Source organism: Asterias rubens, chromosome 20 (assembly GCF_902459465.1).
Source record: "Asterias rubens chromosome 20, eAstRub1.3, whole genome shotgun sequence".
Lineage (NCBI taxonomy): Eukaryota > Metazoa > Echinodermata > Asteroidea > Forcipulatida > Asteriidae > Asterias > Asterias rubens.
Window position 1 is genome coordinate 911,949 of NC_047081.1, and position 21,706 is coordinate 933,654.

The 21,706-nt window shown below is 38.9% G+C and overlaps 2 protein-coding genes across 11 annotated transcripts in view; one reads left to right on the forward strand and one right to left on the reverse strand.

Annotated features, from left to right (window-relative positions):
* Positions 1–849: 849 nt before the first annotated feature.
* Positions 850–18,066, reverse strand: LOC117303819 (rho GTPase-activating protein 24-like). Of its 7 annotated transcripts, none has more exons than XM_033788197.1 (7): positions 17,949–18,066; positions 15,180–15,278; positions 7,328–7,583; positions 4,749–4,874; positions 3,925–4,057; positions 2,423–3,605; positions 850–2,242 (listed from the first exon to the last, which is right to left on the reverse strand). In XM_033788197.1, exons 3-7 carry the CDS (start codon positions 7,560–7,562, stop codon positions 2,156–2,158), a joined length of 1,764 nt encoding a protein of 587 aa, XP_033644088.1. In that variant the 5' UTR covers positions 7,563–7,583; positions 15,180–15,278; positions 17,949–18,066; the 3' UTR covers positions 850–2,155. The 7 variants fall into 7 exon arrangements, with proteins under 7 accessions (XP_033644088.1, XP_033644089.1, XP_033644090.1 ...); XM_033788198.1 differs by lacking the exon at positions 17,949–18,066 and adding an exon at positions 15,385–16,056; XM_033788199.1 differs by lacking the exon at positions 15,180–15,278.
* Positions 18,067–18,466: 400 nt separating this feature from the next.
* Positions 18,467–21,706, forward strand: part of LOC117303662 (tyrosine-protein phosphatase non-receptor type 13-like) — a 34,650-nt gene continuing 31,410 nt past the window's right edge. For all 4 annotated transcript variants that reach the window (XM_033787908.1, XM_033787910.1, XM_033787911.1 and 1 more), the window contains exon 1: positions 18,467–18,595. The gene's annotated coding sequence lies outside the window, so the exon portion shown is untranslated. The remainder of the gene's footprint in view (positions 18,596–21,706) is intronic.

Here is a 21,706-nt window from a genome sequence, read left to right on the forward strand (position 1 = left end):
GATATAAATTATTTCTAAATTGAAATCGCCTAAACTTGCAATTTGGGATTCTTGTATAATAAAAAAAAAAACATACAGTCAGTTTAGAAGTCTTAATATTATGTGCACATCATGCACTTCATTTATTGCCCGATTAAGCAGAGCACCTTTGAATAATCAACACATAGATCCTTGTTTCGTGGGCTTATTTTGGTTTTGTAATCAAATTTACAGACTTTCTTAAAACAGAAAAACTACAAAAAATGCATAAAATACTTTGAAGGTTTTTAAGCACAAACAATAACTGAGTACAAAACAAAAATAATAGTATGCTTCCAAGCAAGGTTATCAGCCAAAAGCCTAACGTGGGTACAGTCTGTGACTGGTATCCTGCTTACTTTTGCTTTGCAGAAAATGTTAAGCAATACTTGTTTACAGAAAAAAACAAAAACCAATGAGAACAAAATCTAAGAAAATTTTGCAATTCACCCAAAAAAGTTTTGGTTAAATCAAGTACATATTTTAATCTGTACAAACATTTCAAAGTTGAACAAAACACTTGAGTTAAAGCCATTGGACACTATTGGTAATTGTCAAAGACCAGTCTTCTCACTTGGTGTATCTCAACATAATATGCATAAAATAACTAACCTGTGAAAATTTGAGCTCAATCGGTCATCGAAGTTGCGAGACAATAATGAAAGAAAAAAACACCCATGTCACACGAAGCTGTGTGCATTTAGATGGTTGATTTCGAGACCTCAAGTTCTAAATCTCAAAATTCGTGGAAAATTGCTTCTTTCTCGAAAACTATGGCACTTCAGAGGGAGCCTTACCCACAATGTTTTATACCATTAACCTCTCCCCATTACTCGTCACCAAGAAAGGTTTTATGCTAATAATTATTTGAGTAAATACCAAAAGTGTCCACTGCCTTTAATAAAACTACACCATTTCCTGTTATATTTTTCAACTTTGCTGCTTTGAGCCCACTAAAGAATACTAAAAGCATGTCTCAAATTTACATAATTTGCAATAGAACTACGCTATACAACAGTGTTTCCAATAAGAACAGTAAATTTAACAATATATTTCACATTAAACCTAGTCATATTGTGATACATTGATAATTAAAAATAATGCTTCAAAAAAGTTATCTAAATATATCTTACAAAATTTATGGATAGTTTAAATTGTAGGCACTTATACTTCCAGGTGTTTTCAATTTTCATTTAATGAAGTTTTTAATAAAAAAATAATTTTATGATGCATATAAATTCTATTATTACAAAAATATCAGATTCCTTTGTATAAACAGAGTATCGGCAATGCCAAAATTAGGGTAGCAAATTCGATAACCCCTGAAGTTATTGATTCCAAAGAGCTTTTGGGAATAGTGTTATCATAGTGTCAGAAAAGTAGATCAAGAGTCCGACTTATTTAATTTTGAGAAAAATACAAAATGTATTGGTACTTTATGAGACAGATTTTAAAGGTATGAATTTAAATAAAAGTCTGACTCAGCTCACTTACTGACAAAATGATGAGTAGGTTCTTTTTCTGCAAGAAATACAACTGTATTTGGCAAGCATCCGTAGCAACTAAACCATCTAATAAGTTCACAGAAAAACATATTGTTGAAAATGGTAATTTGAAGCAGGAGATCAACCGGCCCTGTCAAAATCACTTACTGACAGAGCAAACTCATTCAAGAAACTACTGAAGACACACTTGTTTCACAGACAGTGATTTCTATTTGGGGGCCATCCTTGTTTTTTTATTTGGTAGTGCACATAAAGGAACTCAGAACAGTTGTCGTTGAAGTAAAAGGGGTTTACACCAGTGATGCTGGTTCACAAGAACCCTTGTTTACAGGTTTCCTCAGGCTTGTGAGCTACAGTGATTAAGTTTAGTTATGAGTAATCCTTGGTTTCATTACCAGAAGTAGATTTGAAAAAGAAAAGAAGAAAAAAAAACACTAAAAGAGCGATGAAGAAACAATATTTGTAACATGTGGCATAAGTGTAAAGCTCTTTGTACCAGATCAATCTATGGGTAATTTGCAATTTGCCATACAGCCAAAATGGCAGCGCCAACGAATATCCCAAATCAGAATTTGCATTGACACTGATCTATCCGACATCCTCTGGGGTTGAATTTTCTCTAGAAGCAGAGATCATTTGGGTCCATACTCATTGATGAATGCATTTAACTGCTTCAGGAGTTGCTTGTTTCGTTCCTCCGCTGCCTTCCTGCCTGATTCCTGCAAGAAAACAACAACAGAACAATTAATAAACAACAATATGGAAACTTGACCCTCCTACTGACTGACCATTCAATACCATCCCCTTGAGATTTACAGCACATTTTTTAGATTTCTCCTGAAGAAAGGGTAACCCACTTCTTAACTTCTCTTCTTGAAACAAAAGTAAAAGAGGTTTACCTCATTATCAAGTTGAATATGAAGCCCCTCGCATTTGATCTTCCACTTGACAAGCTTCTGCTCGTGCTCTTCCTGCCTAGTTCGCTTATCTAACTTCAACTTCCGTATCTCGTCAATAAGTTCTAAACGAGATGGAGTGGTCTCCCCTGTGGAACGAAGTGTACCATTCTCAGGCATCCCTAAGGTCAGGTCGACGCCCATGGAGTTGGAATTTCTCTTCGGGGAGACGCTCTTGGCAGGGCCGGCGCCGGCAAGCGCGGGATGAAGTTCACTTAATGACTTGGGGTTGCTAAACTGTAATGCTGTGGGGGACGTTGATGTGATAGTCGAATCTAAGTCTATCACCGAGGCATTCCTCGAACCCACTTCAGAGTTACCACTTAAGTGTTCACTGCTCGTTTCCAAAGTGCTGGAGTCTGATATCGACGACCTGTCATCATGGAAACCGAACGCACCGTCCACACTGTAACTACGCTTTGTGAAAGCAGCATCCGCGGAGACTTTAATCCAATCATCGGCTGGACCCAAGTCTATCAAGAGGCTATCATGGTTAAGTCCGTCCTTCCTTTCTCTGGGAGCAGGGACTGGCGCAGCCTTGCTCTGGAGCTCTTTCAATAAGTCCAGGCTAACTGGCGAGGATGGCACATTCCGTACTCCTTTACGAGGAGGAGGTGTGGGATCCGACTTATTCCTGAAATCAATCTGATTGTTCGGTGGGAACATCACATCGTGCTCTCGGATAAGAAGAAACAGGAATTTCTGGCTCATGGATGTTGTCTCCATGAGGGATGTCGCATTCTCAAGCGGCGGTCGGAAGATATTCGGGCCGAAGACAGTCGCCAGATTCAACATCCCCATCTTGTTGTAACACTCGTACTCCTGCACGTCTAGGAGGAACTCACAGAGGTACTTCAGTAGGTTGTAGTTGGTGCGGGGGAGGAGCGCAAGTTGCTGGATGAGTTCCTTACGTCCTTCATCCTCGTTGCGTATATGAAGCTTGATGCCGTCGTAGAAGCTCTTGTAATGCTGCCAGGGGATGAGGGGCTCTGGGAGGAGACGAAGGTAGAGCTTTAGGAGAGAAGCCACGGTGTGGATGTCAGTGTTCATGGCTGTGAAGTCAGGTTTCTCGCCGCAATCAAACCTCTCCTGGAGCTCTTTGATAAGGCTGACACGTCCTGGTAACCTGTTAAAGTAAAAGCTGACATTAAATTTGTGCTTCTTCCGTATGATCAACAACTGACTATGCTACTTCAAAAAGAACATTCCCTCTGTTAAGATATTTTGCAGTTTGAGTATGGCTTTCAATCATCAATTCCAAGAGAGAAGCATTTATGGTCAAGTGCTTCAACCTAAGACCTGGCCTTAAAATGGTTGATGTTGACAACGGGCATTGGGCAAAGAGACCTGATTCCAAATATCAGGACAACGTCTAAGCTCAACCCTAAAAGCATCTCAACTAATATTCCTGGCTGCAGAGAAGCAATTAGTGCAGAATACCATACCTGAAGATCCCTTCTTCCTGCAGTCCCCTCTCCCTGAGCTGCTCCACACATTGCTCCACGATGGATGGGATCTGCTTGGTACTCGTTGTACTTTCATTCGTGATGGTGTCCAGCAAACTCTGACCAAATATTCCTGGTGGAGAAAAAAAAGCAACGTGTTGAAAAACTAGCTACTGACCCCCTGCACTAACGTCACTAAGTGGTTACTGCAGCCAACAAATAGGATGTCGGTCAATAGCCCTGGGTAGCATTTTATTGGATATGTCTTCAGTTTGACTTTCACCCCAACTGCGGCCTTGCATAAACCTTTACTTCTTAGATGAACTCAGTTTGTTATAATTAGAGTACCGGCACGTTAATCCGGAGGTCATTGGTTCAAATCCCGCTTTAGTCAAGTTTTCTGTGTTAAAGCCTGAATAATTTAAAATTTACCCAGTTAGTTTCCCTTGTGGTTTATCTAAAAGAAAAAGTTGCATCCCCTTAAGGTGATCCCCCGGGCTGCTGCTTCCCAGCTAATATCATAAACTTGGGTGTGATCCCTGGCTTCACGGCAGCTAACCGTTGTATGGCTTCTGACTGGCACCCTAACAAAGGTATCAACAAATTAGGGAGACCGCCGACATAGGGCTAGATAGCTGGTACATTAATCCGGTGCTCATAGGTACAAATCCAGCTCTAGTAGACTTGTCTTTGTTCAACCCAAAATCATAGGGCTAGATAGCTCAGTTGGAGGTCTTTGGTGCAGACCCCCCCCCCCCTCAAATAAATCTTTCTTTGTTCAAACCCAAATAATGTTAGACATCTGTTTTGAATCTTGGACTGACCTCCGCCTTTCTGTTTGTAGATGGCTCGTCGGATGACCTGCACCCATTCATCTGCTTCTTGAATGCTACTCGCCCACAAGATGAAGGTATCATGGTTGCCTGCTATCTTTCCCTGACCCTCACTTCCTGTCGGTGGAAAACATAGAAAGAAATTTGTTCATTCACTCATACTGCTTTGGTTTGTCTGTAGGTGGATGTCTTGATGTTCCCAGATCTCTCATTCATGCTGGTGGCTGGGCTTTTTCTGTATCCTGCCCCTTGGCTATGGAAAAGACTTCCCACTCATGTTAGGAACTCAACTGGTCTCCTGCTTTTAAAAAGGCTCTCAAGACTTATCTTTTCTCTGGTCGCAAGTAGACCCAATAACTCAAAATGTTACCCTTAGATTATGATGCTATGTCTGATCCTCAATTTCACCTAAGTCACTAAAATCATGTAAGACGCTGTTTCCACAGACTTGCCCCTTTCAAAGTAATCACAAACTTCTCCAAGTATTTTGATCTTCTCTTGGATGGAAGAAGTCACAATTGTTTAATGTTTGATGAGTCTGGAAATTTACACATTCGGTTCGACCTCTAAAAGTTTGTCTGCCACAAGATCAGACAAGTATCAGTTCTTTTTTCTTCATAAAGAACTAAGAACTTTTGGCAGGTCACACCTGGGTATGTATTGAAAGCTACCCACTTAAGGTCTTAGATTTGTGCTTAGCAGAAATTAACAGGATAACAGTCAAAAAATTGTACATGTGACATTGTTATTTGGTTGGTAACCTTATTCTGCTAAGCGTAATTTTGTTTGTGCTTGAAACAATTTAGGATTCCTGTTCAGCGTCTCTGCCAACGTGATGATGTCTCGTTGGTGCAAACTCATTTTTTTTTTGCGTTAAGGAAATGTTGGAGATAAAGTACATTCAACAAGACCGGAAACCAAATTTGTTCTCTGTCTGGCCAAGTCATCCGTCTTCAATCTTAGGACAAATTTAAAGGATTGGTAGATATATACCCTCTCAACAACAAAAAATTGAGAGAAAAATATGTTTGTCTCAAATCAAACTTTTTATAAAGTTCAAACCAGTACCGAACCAGGCAAGAAATACCTGATTGCTTATTTGGAAAGTGGCAACAGAAATAAGGATATTATAAGTTATCACACAAGTGCGAGTGGAATACGGAAGCTGAGTAAAGTATGGGACGCAGACGCGCTATATTTTTTCGCATTTCATGAGCACGCGTGTGATAACGAATTTATCTTCCAGTCTCACTTGCAACGTGCAAAATTTAAAACTTTAGAGCGTTATTTCACGCGCACAAAGTTTAGAATGTATTTTTTGCACTGTCCGTATACGGAGCGTGACAAAATGACATTTCACAATACGTAATAAAAACAGAGGAAGTATGATATAAAACAGAGGTCGTAGCATATATGTTTTTATCCCCCTAGTAGTTCGATCATCTGATTGGTAGATTAGCGCGTACTGGAAGATAAGAGCATTTATACACAAAAGGCGTACCTTTGTTCATTGTGTTCACTTAAAAAAGGAATGGATGGATTATTCACAGGGTGAATGTTTTTGTAAAAAACATACAACTTTGATTTCCTTCACCATGGAGACAAAACCTATATTAAGTTCATTGTTAACTTCCTGCTTGTTCACATCCGGTCTCCCTGACCCCCAATATTCCAGGGACAACTTCTTGATCAAGGTCATCAGTTGTTTCAAATATTTTACGCAGGGCTCAATTTGACACTGGAGCGCAGGACCAGAGGCACACTGGACTCAAATTCTGCTGTTTCTGATTTGCTTGCAGGCTTAATAAGACTCAATCTGGACACATGTGACCTTAAAGGCAGTGGACACTATTGGTTATTACTCAAAATAATTATTACCATAAAACCTGAATTTGTAACGAGTAATGGGGAGAAGTTGATAGTATAAAACATTGTGAGAAACGGCTCCCTCTGAAGTGCCATAGTTTTCCAGAAAGAAGTAATTTTCAACGAATTTGATTTCAAGACCTCAGATTTAGAATTTGAGGTCTCGAAATCAACCATCTTAACGCACACAACTTCGTGTGACAAGGGTGTTTTTTCTTTCATTATTTTCTCGCAACTTCGACGACCGATTGAGCTCAAATTTTCACAGGTTTGTTATTTTACGTATATGTTGAGATACACCAAGTGAGAAGACTGGTCTTTGACAATTACCAATAGTGTCCAGTGTCTTTAAGACACTAAACCATTGCTTCATTCCAAGGCCATAAAGCAATTGGTCCCATGTGAAGCATTAAGTATGTCAAAGAACCCAGTGCACACTAGTATCAACAAGAAAAGGGGTCTATTTCCCAGTGTTTTGGGGGATGTGGTTGGCTTCAGATTTATGCCAAAGCACCTTGTAAGCAGTTACATGTACATGTTGCTATGTAAATAAATCGGTTTTATATTTTGAACATAGCTCAGCATACCTTTATTAGAGAAACAAAACATCGCTTTGAGGCACCCTCGGTTATGGTAAAGCGCTATAAGATCGGCATATTATGATTTTTAAAGAAACAAGTACAAATAACCGAAGTTTGATTTACCTGGTAGGATCTCAAACAGATGTTTTCCAGGCTCATCCAGATTCTGCTGGCGCTTCTCCACCTTGTTATTCCTCAATGGGATACTCCCTAAAGGTCGAGGGTCATCCTCTCTCAGAGAGTAGTGTATGTAGTCTCCTTTCAAGACAAAGAATCGTCGTTGCCAAGTCTTGAACGGCCCACCTTGCTTCTTCAACCATCCCTTGTGGATTGTGCCGTCACGGGTCCGATCGTTCATCCTTCGATGCGGGTAACTCTCCTAAAAAAAATTTAAAAAATATTAATAATAATATAAAAATTGAGGGTGCTCTTCAGCCTCAGTGCATGGGCAGCCTTGCTACCAAGGGCAGCGCGTCGTATTGATACCGCTCGTCACAAACACCTGAAAAAGAACGCTGATCAGCTCACCAAAAGTGACTGCTTTGCGCACACACTTTAAAAAAATCTTCTTTCAAACCCAAATTATTTATACATTATACCATAACATAAAGTCAAGCTAGCTGTATCAAATCAGATGACCAGTAACTGGTAATCCTTTTAAGATCTCGTGCAACTGGGCACAAGTCAGGACTGTACACACTATTTCATGTCCAGCTTCTATCGTTTCAAAGTTCACTGAAACATTCCACACGAAACTGCCAGACAAAATCTCAGTCTAACATAATCCCAAAGAGCTTGAGTTACAATCCTTCATTTCCAAATTCCCTAAAACATTCCACACTAACTGCGCTCAGTCCAACACAACCCAAAGACTGGACAAGCGCACGAGTCAGAACTAACTGTCTGTGACCCTGACTCGTGTTATCCACATAATATGATGTACAAAGTGGTTTTCAACTCATGACCTTCTGCTACTGTGGACAGGAAGAGGTATTTCTTTCTAGGGTTGGTCCAAGAATAGCTCACAAGTCATCAATCTACTTCTACTTTTAAAGGCACTGGACACGTTCGGTAGTTACTAAAATTAGCACAAAAACTTACTTTGTAATGAGCAACGGAGAGCTGTTAGTAGTATACAACATTGTGAGAAATGGCTCCCTCTGAAGTAACAAAGTTTTTGAGAAAGAGGTAGTTTCTCACTATAATATTAGAATCTGACTGAAAACACACCAACTTTTTCATAAAGAATTTTTCTTGCAACTTCGATGACCAATTTAGCCCAAATTTTCACAGATTTTTGATTTGATGCATAGGCCCTATAGTTAGGACACGTACACTGGTCTTCAACAATTACCAAATTTGTCCAGTGCCTTTAAAACAAAGAGTTTCAATCTAACTTCACTTGGTTAGAAGAGCTCAGCTTTCAATAGTGTAAGTAATTTGAGAATCATTTCACCTAAAAGTAATGTGTAAGTAACCAGTTTCTATTCACCAAAGTTTGATTCTGAGGTCAGATACAATTATCAGATTGTTTTCCAATTACAGTTTATTCTTCCTGCATGGTTAAAACCGCTCCAGATTTTGGCAATATCTCAAATAAATAAGCTACCATCTTTTGAAATGAAATTTTCACAGCTTAGTTTGATTGTATTATATCTACATTTACATGTATACTATGTAATTAAAACAATCGAGTGTTTCCAAATACCAAAGGTTATGTATACTTTGGCCTTTAAAATAAATGTTGATCGATTACACATGTAGATTACAAAATAGTTCAGTTCTGACCAGCCTACTCAAATCATTACCAACAGTAGGATGTTTGCGCTACAAAGTGTAAACGAACAATCCTTGAACCTTTGAAAAGAAACCGATCAGAAATTAACCCTCATTGCCTCTTTATTAATCCAATTTCCTTTTATCAAGATGGAACGAAGGCTAATTTTAGCTCCACAGTCAACGTCAGAAAAAGTCTTTGTAAAAGAAATGTGTCATTGAGATCATCAATAATCATCTACCGCAAACCAAACACACATCTATGTGATCTTGAGTTTAATCTTAGCCTTAGGTTTTAAAAGTAGGATCTAGGAATGCAGAGTTCAAATTTGCTTTCTTTGCCAAATGCAAGTTAAAACGCACAAGGGCAAGTCAAGATTCACTCCAAGTGGTCCGGCTGGCTAGTTCAGTTTGAAAATCAAATACAACATTTTAAAATACAAAATATAAACGATTAAGCTACATGTAATATGCGCCCAATTTCATGGAACTGCAGTTAAAAGCGGAAACAAGTTAGCAAAGCACAATTAACAGTAATGCTTTCCAAAATAAGGTTACCAAACTACATGCAATATCATACAATTTGTTGCTGTTCCCTGACTAGTTTTGCTTAGCAGAAAAATGTCAAGCAATAGGTTATGCCTAAGCGGCTCTTTGAAATTGGGCCCTGTTTCAAGTGGCAAGTCACTGAAAAAGTTCGCAAAAACCACTGGTTGAAGCATACCATGTAGGACGACCTCGAGATAGACCTCCAGATACAAGGAATTTGCACATTCATGACAAGACGCTGATGATAAAGTAAGCAATTGTCTCCCAATTGATGGATATCATCGGTGACTGATGAGGCAGATGGTGAAGGGCTGTCCGCAGTCGCTACCTGTTATTTTTCCCTTGACAAACAGAGTCTAAAAATGACCTGTGTCTTGTCATCTGCTGTCATTATCCAAAGGATGATCCCCCCCTCAACTGTTCACTAGGGACTGAATACAATAAAGTAACACCCACAAAGTTGTACATAGGTTTGAGTGGTTAATTGACCATGATGGGGAAATTCCCTAAACAGTCCAAGAGACTTGCCCTTTCAGGGGCGGTCCAGGGGTAACCCCTTAAAACTTTTGTTCCCTCTAAATTCTGAACATCCCTCTAAGTTCTGAACTTTCTTTCCTTGCAAGTTCCATGTATGTTCCTTGGCTAGCAGTCAAAGTCTCTGCTCTCCACGTCCTTAAAGTTTGTGTGGTTACAAGCAAGTTCTAAATTCAATATAGCTGCTTAAGCACAAAAACCAGCTTAGCACAACCAAAATCTGCTAACCAGAAAAAGGTTACCAGCTTAAATAACATTTCACATGCAGCATCTGTGACTGGTATCCCGCTTATTGTTACTGAGCAAAATTGTTTTAAGCAACGCTTGCTGCCTTTTAAAAAAAAGCTATGAAATTTGGGCATGGGCTAAAATTTAGCTGGGGAAACACAAATTACGCTAACCCGAATAAGGTTACCACTGAACATGACACTGATATCCTGTTCACTTTTGCTAAGCAGGAACTTATTGTAAAGCAATAGGCCTACATCAGCCCAAAAGGAACTTGAAAACATTGAATACATGTGTTTCTCTCTTTTAAAAGTGCCAAACATTAGAAGTCACAGCCTTCATTTCATCCTTTGAAGATCAGATTCAGGCGTGTCACTTATGGCCTGGCTTGAGGCAAACTGGACCAAGTCAAACATTTCTCAATACATACTTCACTGTGTGTGACTTAAGTAATGCATGGTACATGTTATGTCTCGGCAAATAACTTGTCGTATTATTTCATTTCCTCCACTTATCACAAATTTTGAGAAAATTGCCTCAGGCAAAACTGAAAGGAAATGTAGTCTTTCCTGGGTTGATCACACTTCATTTCTCAAATGTGTTGTTCTTGCACTTTACAATACATGGTATACACACCAAGGGAGTGTGTGTAACATTTTCTATGAGTGTCTTTAAGTACATGTAATGTGGTTATAAATGAAAAAAGATGAGTTTTTATCCCCAAAATTAAAATCTGAAAATGTGCATCCTAATTACAGATTATTCTTCCTGTGTGGACATAACCGCCCCGGTGTATCTCAAAAACGCGACCACCTTATGAAATGAAGTTTTCATAGATTTATTGTTTGAAGGATTCAAACAATAGAACGGTTAAAAAAAAAAAATGAATACATACTTTCCCTTTAAGGAACTGTGCCTTAAGCCCTTTTGAGATACGGTGGACAAATAATACAACACTCATTAGCTTGGGGTTAATTTTTTTAACTGAATGGTGCACTCCTACATTGTCCGCTCTCATAAAGGCTCATGGTGTCCGCCATAGCTCAAACAGGATAATTAGGTTCATGCATTTGACCTTTTACAATACTCTTGCACTGTACTTGGGAATGAGTCCGACACCATTTTGCTAAGTTCATGAGTCATATCCTTGACGTGCAGTTACATTCATCGACACATGTTCACTAACGACTACATGAGCTGATGCAAACTGCCACATTTTATGAGCAGCCACAGTTGAACTTTTTAAAACGTTCGAAACCGACCTCAATAACATAAATGCATCAAACATTTTGCCAAGTTTTTAAGTGATCTATGTTTTCATGTAACAGGACTCGAATTTGGGGGAATTTCCAAAAGACTGCAAGGCTTGTAACTCAAAACTTTTAGTGGAACACAGAATTGGTTATAAGACGAGAATCAAAATTAGAAGAACACATCTCCACAGTGTCATGTTCGGGCTCTTTTTGGACAATAATAATAATAATAACCGTATTTATAACGCGCCTTTTTCCAAAGGATACAAAGCGCCAGGTATTATTACTGCAAGGAGTGGGGTAAATTTTTGAGATATAAGACCTAATCCTTAAGCACCATGTGGTTTACAAGGTGCTGTGGCGCAATATGCTGCCAATCCAGCCAGGAACACCGGGGCGAACCCCTTCTCTTTTCGATAAGTGCACTGGGTTCTTTTACATGCGTTTTACACTTAACACATGGGACCAACGGCTTTACGTCCCATCCGAAGGACGAAGCAATGGTTATGTGTATTGCTTAAGGACACAAGTGTCACGGCTGGGGAATCGAACCCACACTCTGCTGATCAGAAACACCAGAGTTTGAATTCGGTGCTCTTAACCGCTCGGCCACGACACTCCCACGACACTCCCACGACACTCCCACGACAAGCACTAGTAGAAGATTTATCTCATTTTTCTAATGGGTAATACATTGTACTTCAAATTTCAAAGGTATTTGTATTCGTCAGTCTTAATTTAAAAAGCAGTGAGGTGTTATTATTCACGAACACAAGACCAGCGAACTTGTACAGTCAAAAGTTTACTGGCCCAATGCTAAAATCTCGGGCCTGTGGTCCAGTGTTAATTTTGAGCTATGTGTAGTACATGCAAACTGGTAATTGCTACCTACAATGCATGCCATCCGGTGTCCCAACAGACACCCTAACCAAAAACCCACCTTATGCCTACGAGAATTTCGCAAGTGGTGCCCATGCCTGAGTTGAGGCGGTAACCCTAGGCTGGACAACGTCATACTGCGTACCTTGGTCTGTATATTACAGGTCTCATCGCTGCGTTGACGCCGATGGGTGTATTTGGCTCTCGGTGCCTTGGTAGTGCGATCCATGTCGGAGATGTAGCTCTCTGTCAAATGTCCCTTGTAAAAACCACGTCGGGACGAAGACTTTCTTGTAATCATCACGTGTTGATTCATCTCATTAACCCCCCACCGAAGGAATGAGTCGGCCGCACAGCGGAAGTTTCAATCAACTGCCTCTCTGCTACCTCCCCCCCTCTCTGTCCCGGGGACTATCTTGGCTATTTTAGGGGTTCTTATGCACTGCTTTAATGAAGGGCTTCCCAATCTCCAAGAGGGACGGCTAAAAAAATTACTCTGCGGCTCAGCTAACGTAAAGGAACACCAACTTGCCGGTCAACAAAGTTTTAAGAACAGGAGCAGAATTCCGACTTCGGAAACTTCAATCAGTGTGGTACTTCCAGTTTCTTAGTTAGAAAAGATTTGAAAAAGTGTTTTTGGGGGTACAAATCAGTACCTCCATGTCTGAAAACTTTTCAGTAACTCCGGGTTTTTATATCCACAGAGGAGAAACGACCCTTACTTCTCGGAAGGTTGTCATCTTTGAAATTAATAAACTGACGTCAAAGGAAAGCCAACAAGCACGAGATGTTGACAAAGCTTGAGAGCTTAAAGACTAAGAGCCAAGGTGAAGAAGCCCTCGATGATTGCTGGGAGGAACTCCACCAGGTGTCTGTGACCGTCATAGTTTGACGACCTCCAGACAAAGATGGCCTCTCTGTCATTCCAAAGGTAAGTGTTTAAGTAGGACTTGAAACTTGGTGGAAGTGTAAGATGAGGTTTGCGGTATGCACCATGTGTAAATCTCTTTTGAGTAGTGGTGGTTATGAAAAGAACTGGTGGTTGACAACTCAACGTTTCGATCAATATGCTCTGATTGTTTTCAGGAGGATGCTTTCAAGACTCTGTTGCTGGATGCTGCTTAAGTACTGCCTTGGAGATTAACTAAGAGTTTTGGAAAACAGTTACCATAAGTAGGCACCATGACTTTGTAGCTCAGTTGAATTCAATTTAACTCCTTGCATGTTGTGTGGTCATGAACTTGTATACAGTACATCGGCACATAATCCATTTTAAGATCCACTCCTCTTCAGGGTTAAAATCATGATGGCAGTGCAAACATGGGAAGGGCAAGTACATGTTTTCCATATGTATTAAGAAGGAAATACATAATGTATTCACTCTAGGATCTTTCCACATAAACAACTTCACAGTGTTTTTATATAAGAAATTTTATCCACTTCCTCTTTGGCTCTGTTTACTCAGAACACAATGTCATAAAAGTGACTTACATACGTACCCCATGTAACTCATGAATCCTGGATAGCAACACAGAAGAAAATGCAATACAACGGTCCATAGAAGGCCAAGTACAATACAAATGTTCATATTACAAATACATCATACAGCCAGCTCAAACTGTGACTTTTATAAGCACTTTCAGTTTCTGTGTTCTTTTTGTCTTGGTTTGAATGCTTTTGACCAGTGTTTATGACGCATTCCCTGTGCGCATCAACTTGCTGGTTAATACATGACCAGAGGAAGGAAATAACATCTACGTGCATGAAGTATTACTGAGTGTTTATTTAGGAATATTACACCAGTTGGAATATCATTTGACTGGATTATCCAAGGTAAAATTGACCTTGACTTTGATGTGACTGGAAACGACTGAAAGTCAATGCTGAACACTGGCAAAAACCCATGGCCTCGAAATAAACCCACGGCATCCACAGCAGTTGCCATGGTGCCATGTGCTTTTGCTAAGGCGCCCTCTGCAAAACTCGAATACAATTTAAATGTTTAAGAACGAAATTCAAGGGATGCATGCAAACATAAATTCTACAGTGATGTTATAACCCTAGCCTCTGGGCTTGGTGAGTTGTGTAGGATCCTCTCTGTTGTATTTGATGCGCAAAAACTAATTGATATAAGTTTTATAGTGTGCCTACAATGTGGTAGTTATTGTTCTTCTTGTAATTCTTACTTTAAATTGATTTGAATATCTAACCTACATGTACAAATATGTAAGCTAAGTTATTAGTCAGCTAAACAGAAATTATGTACAGTAACACTACGAGGGAACTTGCCAATTTAAATCTTCAGTCACTTACCTATTAAAATATAAGCAATAAACTCTTCTAGCGCTTACAAGCTATTCACAGTTAGTCTAGTTAGTGTTGTTGTTCTTCTTCTTTCTTATTCAACTATGCTTAAAATACACTCACTTAACGACCCACAGTCAACTTAACAGAAATGTACAGGTGAACATTAAAGTCCTTAGCTATTACCTTTTGCATAAGCCATCAGGGCTCAACTTCATAAAGCATGTAAGCATAAAAACTTGCAAAGCAAAGAAAAGTATGGCTTTAAAACTGCCAAAATTAGACTAAGATTACACTATTGTATGGAGCCCCACTCAATTCTTTCTCAGCAAAGAAATTTGTCAAACAGTTTTTCTGCTTTTAAAACAGCTACATGAATTTGGGCCCAGCCCATTATGTCTAGTTATTGTTCTTCTTCTTTTCCTTAAATTTAAATAGTAATAATAGCCTACCTCCTGTGTAAAACCAGTTCACAGTCAGCTAATCAGACAACAGAAAGCACTGCGAATCAGCTAGTCCAGAAACATGGCCTTTTGTCATCCTCAATTTACCTTCATGTACACAACAAAAACCAAGACAATAATGAGTCCATCAATGGTAAAAAGGTGTTTTGTCCAAATTTCCTGAAAATACTTGGTGTCCAAATTGTTCACTTACAACATATTACAAGAAAATTGCAGATAAAACAGGGTGTCCGAAAGACAACAGACAACCCACTTGCTAACACAATGCCACCAAAATCATCCAGCTTTGAAATGTTTGGTGAATTGGAACGTTACCAATAATGCATTTCACAATGTATGCCACTACGACAAAAGGAAATGAATCAAGCTTTCAGGAAGTGCTTTTCTTTTTTAACAGGAAACCGATCTTCGTTTTTTCCCTTCTACCCTGGGTAAATATGGGGAATTCAGAAACAATTCCTTATGTTTACTTGCATACGTGCCAAATTGAATTAAAGCTTTACTGCCGTTACTTTTGAGCGAAAATTCCGAAGTAGAAGAAAAAAAACATCGTCATGTGAAGATGTAAAGAGAATAATTTGTGACCATTGTTTGATATTTTATTCTCGTAAGGGCAAGGCAACTTTTCCCTTAGTAGAGGGCACCAACAGAAAAATGAATCTTACTTGAACATTTAAAGGGGTACCAAGAGGGCAATGACCAGGGGCATGTAGGCAAAAATTACCTTGGTTGCCTCCATGAAGAATTGACTCAGCTTATTTATGTGAAGATTCAACGATAGGATTAAACATAAACAAAAGTACAATTAAAACACTGACTGGCTTTTTAAAACAGTTGTCGTTGTCATTCATCTTGACTAGACAATATTTTTTGTCTTCAAATTCTTTCTTGAAAACTTTCACTTTACTTTTGCTTTATTATTACAATATTATTTACACATTTTGAAATATAGTGATAAAATAGTCTTAGAATTAGCGGTTGCAAACTGCTTACTAACCAAGAGGACCATGGTCAGGGTCCAGGGATGATAAATGCAAAAAGTAGTGTTATAATGGCCTGACTCAGCCTGTCCCTAGCAGAGTCTTTCTTGTTATATTGAACTTCTGCATTCTGAAGTTTAAAAAAGGCCTTCTCCGAGAAAGACTCCACAGCAGAATGCTACCGACTCAGTGCTAGGGTCAAATCGTCAGGCCATTAACAAATTTTTGTAATACAATAGTGCATAAAATAAGTATTTAGTTAAATTATTATGTAATTAATTTTAATTCCTAATTAACTTACTACTATAAGTAGGCTACTATAAGTTTTTGTAAAAATTGTGAAAAAGTGGTTGCAGAATACGGAAATCTTCCCGACACATTTGCTTAATTTGTTTTCGTTTTGGTTAGATTTTGACTTCCTTGTTTGTATTGTAACATTAAATTCCCATTCAGACCGCAGATTGTTACACAACCCCCCTGACTGATGGGACCGGTCCTACTACTTGCCGTCAACTCGCCGACTTGCCGTCAACTCGCCGTCAAATCATTTTCGTGCCGTCAACTCATTAAATTTACTTGAACAATTTATAAATGGGGCACGGAAGTGTTAAGTCTGGGCTAAACTACATATTTCTCATGGTTTTCGGTACAAATTCATTCACAAAAACGACTTTGTGTTGATAAAAAAAGTACCAATCATTGACATCTTGGGCCAAGATTAATCCATATGAAAAAGCAAGATGGCGGCCGACGGTTTTGCTGCTTCGAGATAATTTTTTCACAAGAAAAAAAACTCAATTTTTATTCCGAAATATGACCTAAAACTTACGCAAATTCTCTTTTAGCTGATACGTCACCGTTCTATGCTTCTTTTGTGGATTTTAAATGTATATTGGAGGAGTTGACGGCGAGTTGACGGCACAAGTAAGTTGACGGCGAGTTGACGGCAAGGTAGGACCCGATGGGACAACACACTGAAGTCCGGCCAGCAGTGCAGTGTGGGAGGGTCCTACTAAAAGCCGACAACTCGCCGACAGCGCCGACAACAAGTCCAGAGCGCCGACAACTCGCCGCCAACAAGTTTTAATTACCTTGAAAATTGCCAATATACCATAGATGTATTAGAACTATATGTGTTTTGTAATATAAACATAAATTTAATGGAAAAACTTCACAAAAAGTGTGAATAACCAGAAAAAAAACTGAACGTTCACGGAAAACGGTCGGACGCCATCTTGGCTTAAAATCGTGTTCGGACCAGTCCATTATGATGCGGGTGAGTCAGACTTAGCAATAGAGGGCGGGCGTCATGCACTGTGCATACTGCAGTGAAGGTCTTCACATGAAGCCCGCCCTCTGTTGTTGACAAGTGCTAAATCTACCCGTATCATAATGGTCTGGTCCAAACACGGTTTTTAAGCCAAGATGGCGTCCGACCGCTTTTCGTGCAAGTGAAGTTTTATTCTGGTTAAAAATTCACACTTTTTGTTAAGTTTTTCCATTAACTTTATGTTTATATTACAGAACACATATAGTTCTAATACATCTATGGTTTATTGGCCATTTTTGAGGTAATTAAAACTTGTTGGCGGCGAGTTGTCGGCGCTCTGGACTTGTTGTCGGCGTTGTCGGCGAGTTGTCGGCTTTTAGTAGGACCGGTGTGGGACGCGGAGAGAGACCGATGTAAAATTTATCAACATAAGTTACGACCATGAAATTTAACTTGTAAATAGCAGCAACACTCTCCCAAAACATATTTTTAATTCGCAAAACTCACCAGTTGTTTCTTTTGGACTTAGTTGTGCAATCGGAATAAAAGGCCAACATAAAAACACAAAATTCAGCAAAAACAACGACCCGTCAAAACTTCGCCAAACTCTTTCAGGAAGTAAACAGTCCGGAGTCCTACTTCCATATAGCATTCTTTACGCTATGAACGACTTGCAAGCACCAGACTAGTTACAAGGGACTTTTGCTCGCGGGATCTCGCGTGAACTCGTTAATTGATCGACATTAACCCTTTAGGTTATTTTATTTGATAAGGGGGTGGCAGACATTAAATAAACTACATTAAATTATGCAGAATTTAAACATTAATTTAAAAATTAGTAATTAAAATAAGTTTTTGGATTATCTTTTATTAATCTTTCAATATCAACATTTGTTTGTTTACGAAAACAATAATGTTTAAATAAAAGTTGGCCAAAAGCAACCCCTGTTACACAAATGGTACAGTCCATGGCGGCTGACGCTTTGAATTGGAATTTGCAAAACACCTGTACGGATTGTGACAAAAATGGCCGAATTTAAAAGGAATTCAAGATGTTTTTAGACAACTTTATCTCTCAAAGAGGAATATTTATCCTGCTCCAGTATGACAAGAAGTGATGTGCTCAATTTGATGACATAGAGTTTACGAAAAAGGTGAGTTTCTTGTGTTTTTGTTTTCAAAACCAACTGTGGAATGTGAAGTAAACAGCAATTTACACACAGTGAAAATACGGTGGTAGCACATCACACCAGCAGTGCTTCAGCAGTGCACGTAGATGTAGTGCGGTCATGACAGTTTTACATTTTAATTTGTAGAAATTGTTACACAGTATGTGTTTGGAATGGACTGACCATTGTCATTTATTTGATGCGATGTTATAGAATGAGTCTAATGTTGTTTTAAAAAGTTGTAATTGGTGATAACTCAACAAAAAATCAAACTGATGAAACGAGTTTTTTTTTTAAGTATTGTGAATTGTGAATGTAACTGTAAGTAAAGATTTGGGTTGGGAATGGAAAATACTTCACTTCGGGGGGAGGGGTCAGGAAGGAGAGCCGAGATCATGCCAGCCATGCCAGACAGTTGACCCAGTGCAGAAAACATTCTTTCTAGGGATAACTTTCCGTATGGCGCCACCACTTTTTCACTAATTTTTACCAAAAAAGGGATATCTCACTGAGGTAAATTGGATGTCGGACACTTCGTACCCTGGACACTTCGTACCTTCGGGACACTTCGTACCGTACCCAAATTGGTCACTTCGTACCGTGGGCGGGGTACGAAGTGACCATCAGATAAGTCACTTCGTACCGTCAGCCGAGTCACTTCGTACCTTCAGCCGAGTCACTTCGTACCTTCAGTAAAATTAAGTATATAACTGAATACCTCATGAATTGTTATTAATGTCTAAAATGTGAAAGTCCTTGTCAGTGTGAAGTTTAAAATATCATAATTTAATATTGTAACATTCGTGCGGATCAGCCATTCGTTCCAGTCAGCCATAGAGGGCGTCGCTCCGCTGGAAGTTTTTGAGGCCCGGTGTACATTACGTCATCCGATGTTTCCGGATATATAGGAAAAGATGGAATACCAGTTTTTAAGTGGTGGTAATGGGTCATTAGCTGTAATGGGTCATTAGCCACTGGTTTGCAAAAACCTCAACTCATCGATCACGAAGCGCATCATAATCAGTTGACAAGTAATTAAATAAAACACCATTTGGGTTTGATTCATTTTTATTTCATAGCCTACTCATCACTATCGGTCAACATGTAAACAAATAAAACACCATTTGAGTTTAATTCTTTAATTCACAGCTACATGTGGACACATGTAATATTATTATTAAGTAATTAATGCACAGGGGCCTCAATCGGTGCAATAAGTCTATTGGCAACACTAGCAATGTGACCCTTCAGCAGTTGATGCAGAAATTCAGAAACTATGCAGAAATCCTGAAGGTACGAAGTGTCTCGTCTGAATGTACGAAGTGTCTCGTGAGAAGGTATGAAGTGTCTCACGGGAAGGTACGAAGTGTCTCAAGCGAAGGTACGAAGTGTCCAAGGTACGAAGTGTCGACACTTCGTACCTTCAAAAGGTACGAAGTGTCCAGGGTACGAAGTGGCAAAGGTACGAAGTGTCCTGACACCCAGGTAAATTAGATATCGTAGCGTCATACGTAATCGACCCTCACATGTTTTCGGTCCCCAACTTTGATTCCCGTTTTCCGCGACATTGTGCAAGCTGCACCGGTGACAGAAGCTATGCAGTTTACTCACAGTCTGTATTTTCATCAGGCTTAATCATGCTGAGAATAAAGTTTCCTCTTGTTGGTTATGCTCAAACACTTATAAAATGATTGATTTTTGGTACTAATCACTAGTGCATTATTATGCCAACATTCAAATGAGTCAAAGAAACATCATCCAACCTCGAAAGTTCAAAACAAAATTACTATCTGCTAGATTGAGTTTCATTCTGCTTTAGGCACTAGATGGATCACGTGAGGTGGTTACTATTTGGGATTCTATGGTGTGCAAAAAATTTGATTTACTGCATACTGTAATAAATTCCGATAAGCGTAAAAATATTAAGTCTACATTAAAGAGAAAATGTCATAGATTGGTTTCTTATCTCCTGAAACCAAACATTACTGGTCTGAAATAGGGGAAAACGTTTGTTATGAAGTGTGTGTGCTTCAAGGGGGGAGGGGGTGTTTTACTTTCATGCCTTATGATATCTATGGATTCTAATGTAGTAGTCATAATGCCTTGGGACAAAAATGTAATTAAATTTGTTAAGTAGTAATTGAATAATATTTTTGATTTATTTTGCACGTCGTACTAGCTTCTGAATATTCAATAAAATACCAACCAATGAAAGGTGTGAAAACATATGACGTTGCTCCAATGTCGTGCATGCATAAGCACTGTTAATGGTGGACTGTCTCTCGCAACGTAAAACCAAAACTTTAAAAATTTCAACACACCATGAAGTGAAAGTGTTATTGTTAAAAAATTGGATAGATGATTTGAAAAAAAAATATTTAGTTTTTGATTGTGAACAATTTTCCTGTTATCCTACTGAAAACACATGACACCAGGATACTATATTTATTTCTACATCCCTCTTACTACATGGAGTCATGTGGCAGGTCGCTTGTCTCCAGGGAAAATGGAATAATCCTCTTCCTGAACTAAGCCAAAACAACGCGCCAAAAACAAAACAACAACAAACTGTAGTTGTACAATTTAATGTCCCTGCAAATCTATCTCAATCTCTTATGCCAGAATTATTTCAGATGTTTGTCCATGCTTTGTTTATGCAAAAACTAGTCAGTGGCTTAATGACAACAGCACACACGAACAAGTGTCGACTACATCCATGCAGTCAAGTTACATACATGTAACATGACTGCATGGATGTAGCCTACATGTACCTGATTTTATTATTATTGGAAGAACAATGTCTGGCCTGAAAAACATTCAAACCTTCAGATGTTTTTTTTTATATTTTGTCACACGACCTTGACGTCAGATTATTATTTCCTCTCTAAAAGAAAAATATAGAACCATACAAACTTTAAAAAAAAAACACACTAAAATATAAATACTTTTTGTTGGCTAAACCTTTTCCTATTGTGTTGATTCAGAACTTTTACAGTGATCAATTTTTTTTAGGGAAATCCAAAAGGAGCGCAGTGCTTAAAAAAAACGTTATTGGACCAGTGTTGGAAAATCATACAAATTTTATTTTAGCCTATA

Excerpts from the sequence above, each read along its gene's own strand:
- LOC117303819 (XM_033788194.1), bottom strand. The coding sequence starts at position 12,739 with ATGAATCAACACGTGATGATTACAAGAAAGTCTTCGTCCCGACGTGGT. Across the intron at positions 3,606-3,924 it reads CAGGAAGAAGGGATCTTCAG|GTTACCAGGACGTGTCAGCC; the intron begins GTATGGTATTCT and ends TTACTTTAACAG. Across the intron at positions 2,243-2,422 it reads ATATTCAACTTGATAATGAG|GAATCAGGCAGGAAGGCAGC; the intron begins GTAAACCTCTTT and ends GTTTTCTTGCAG.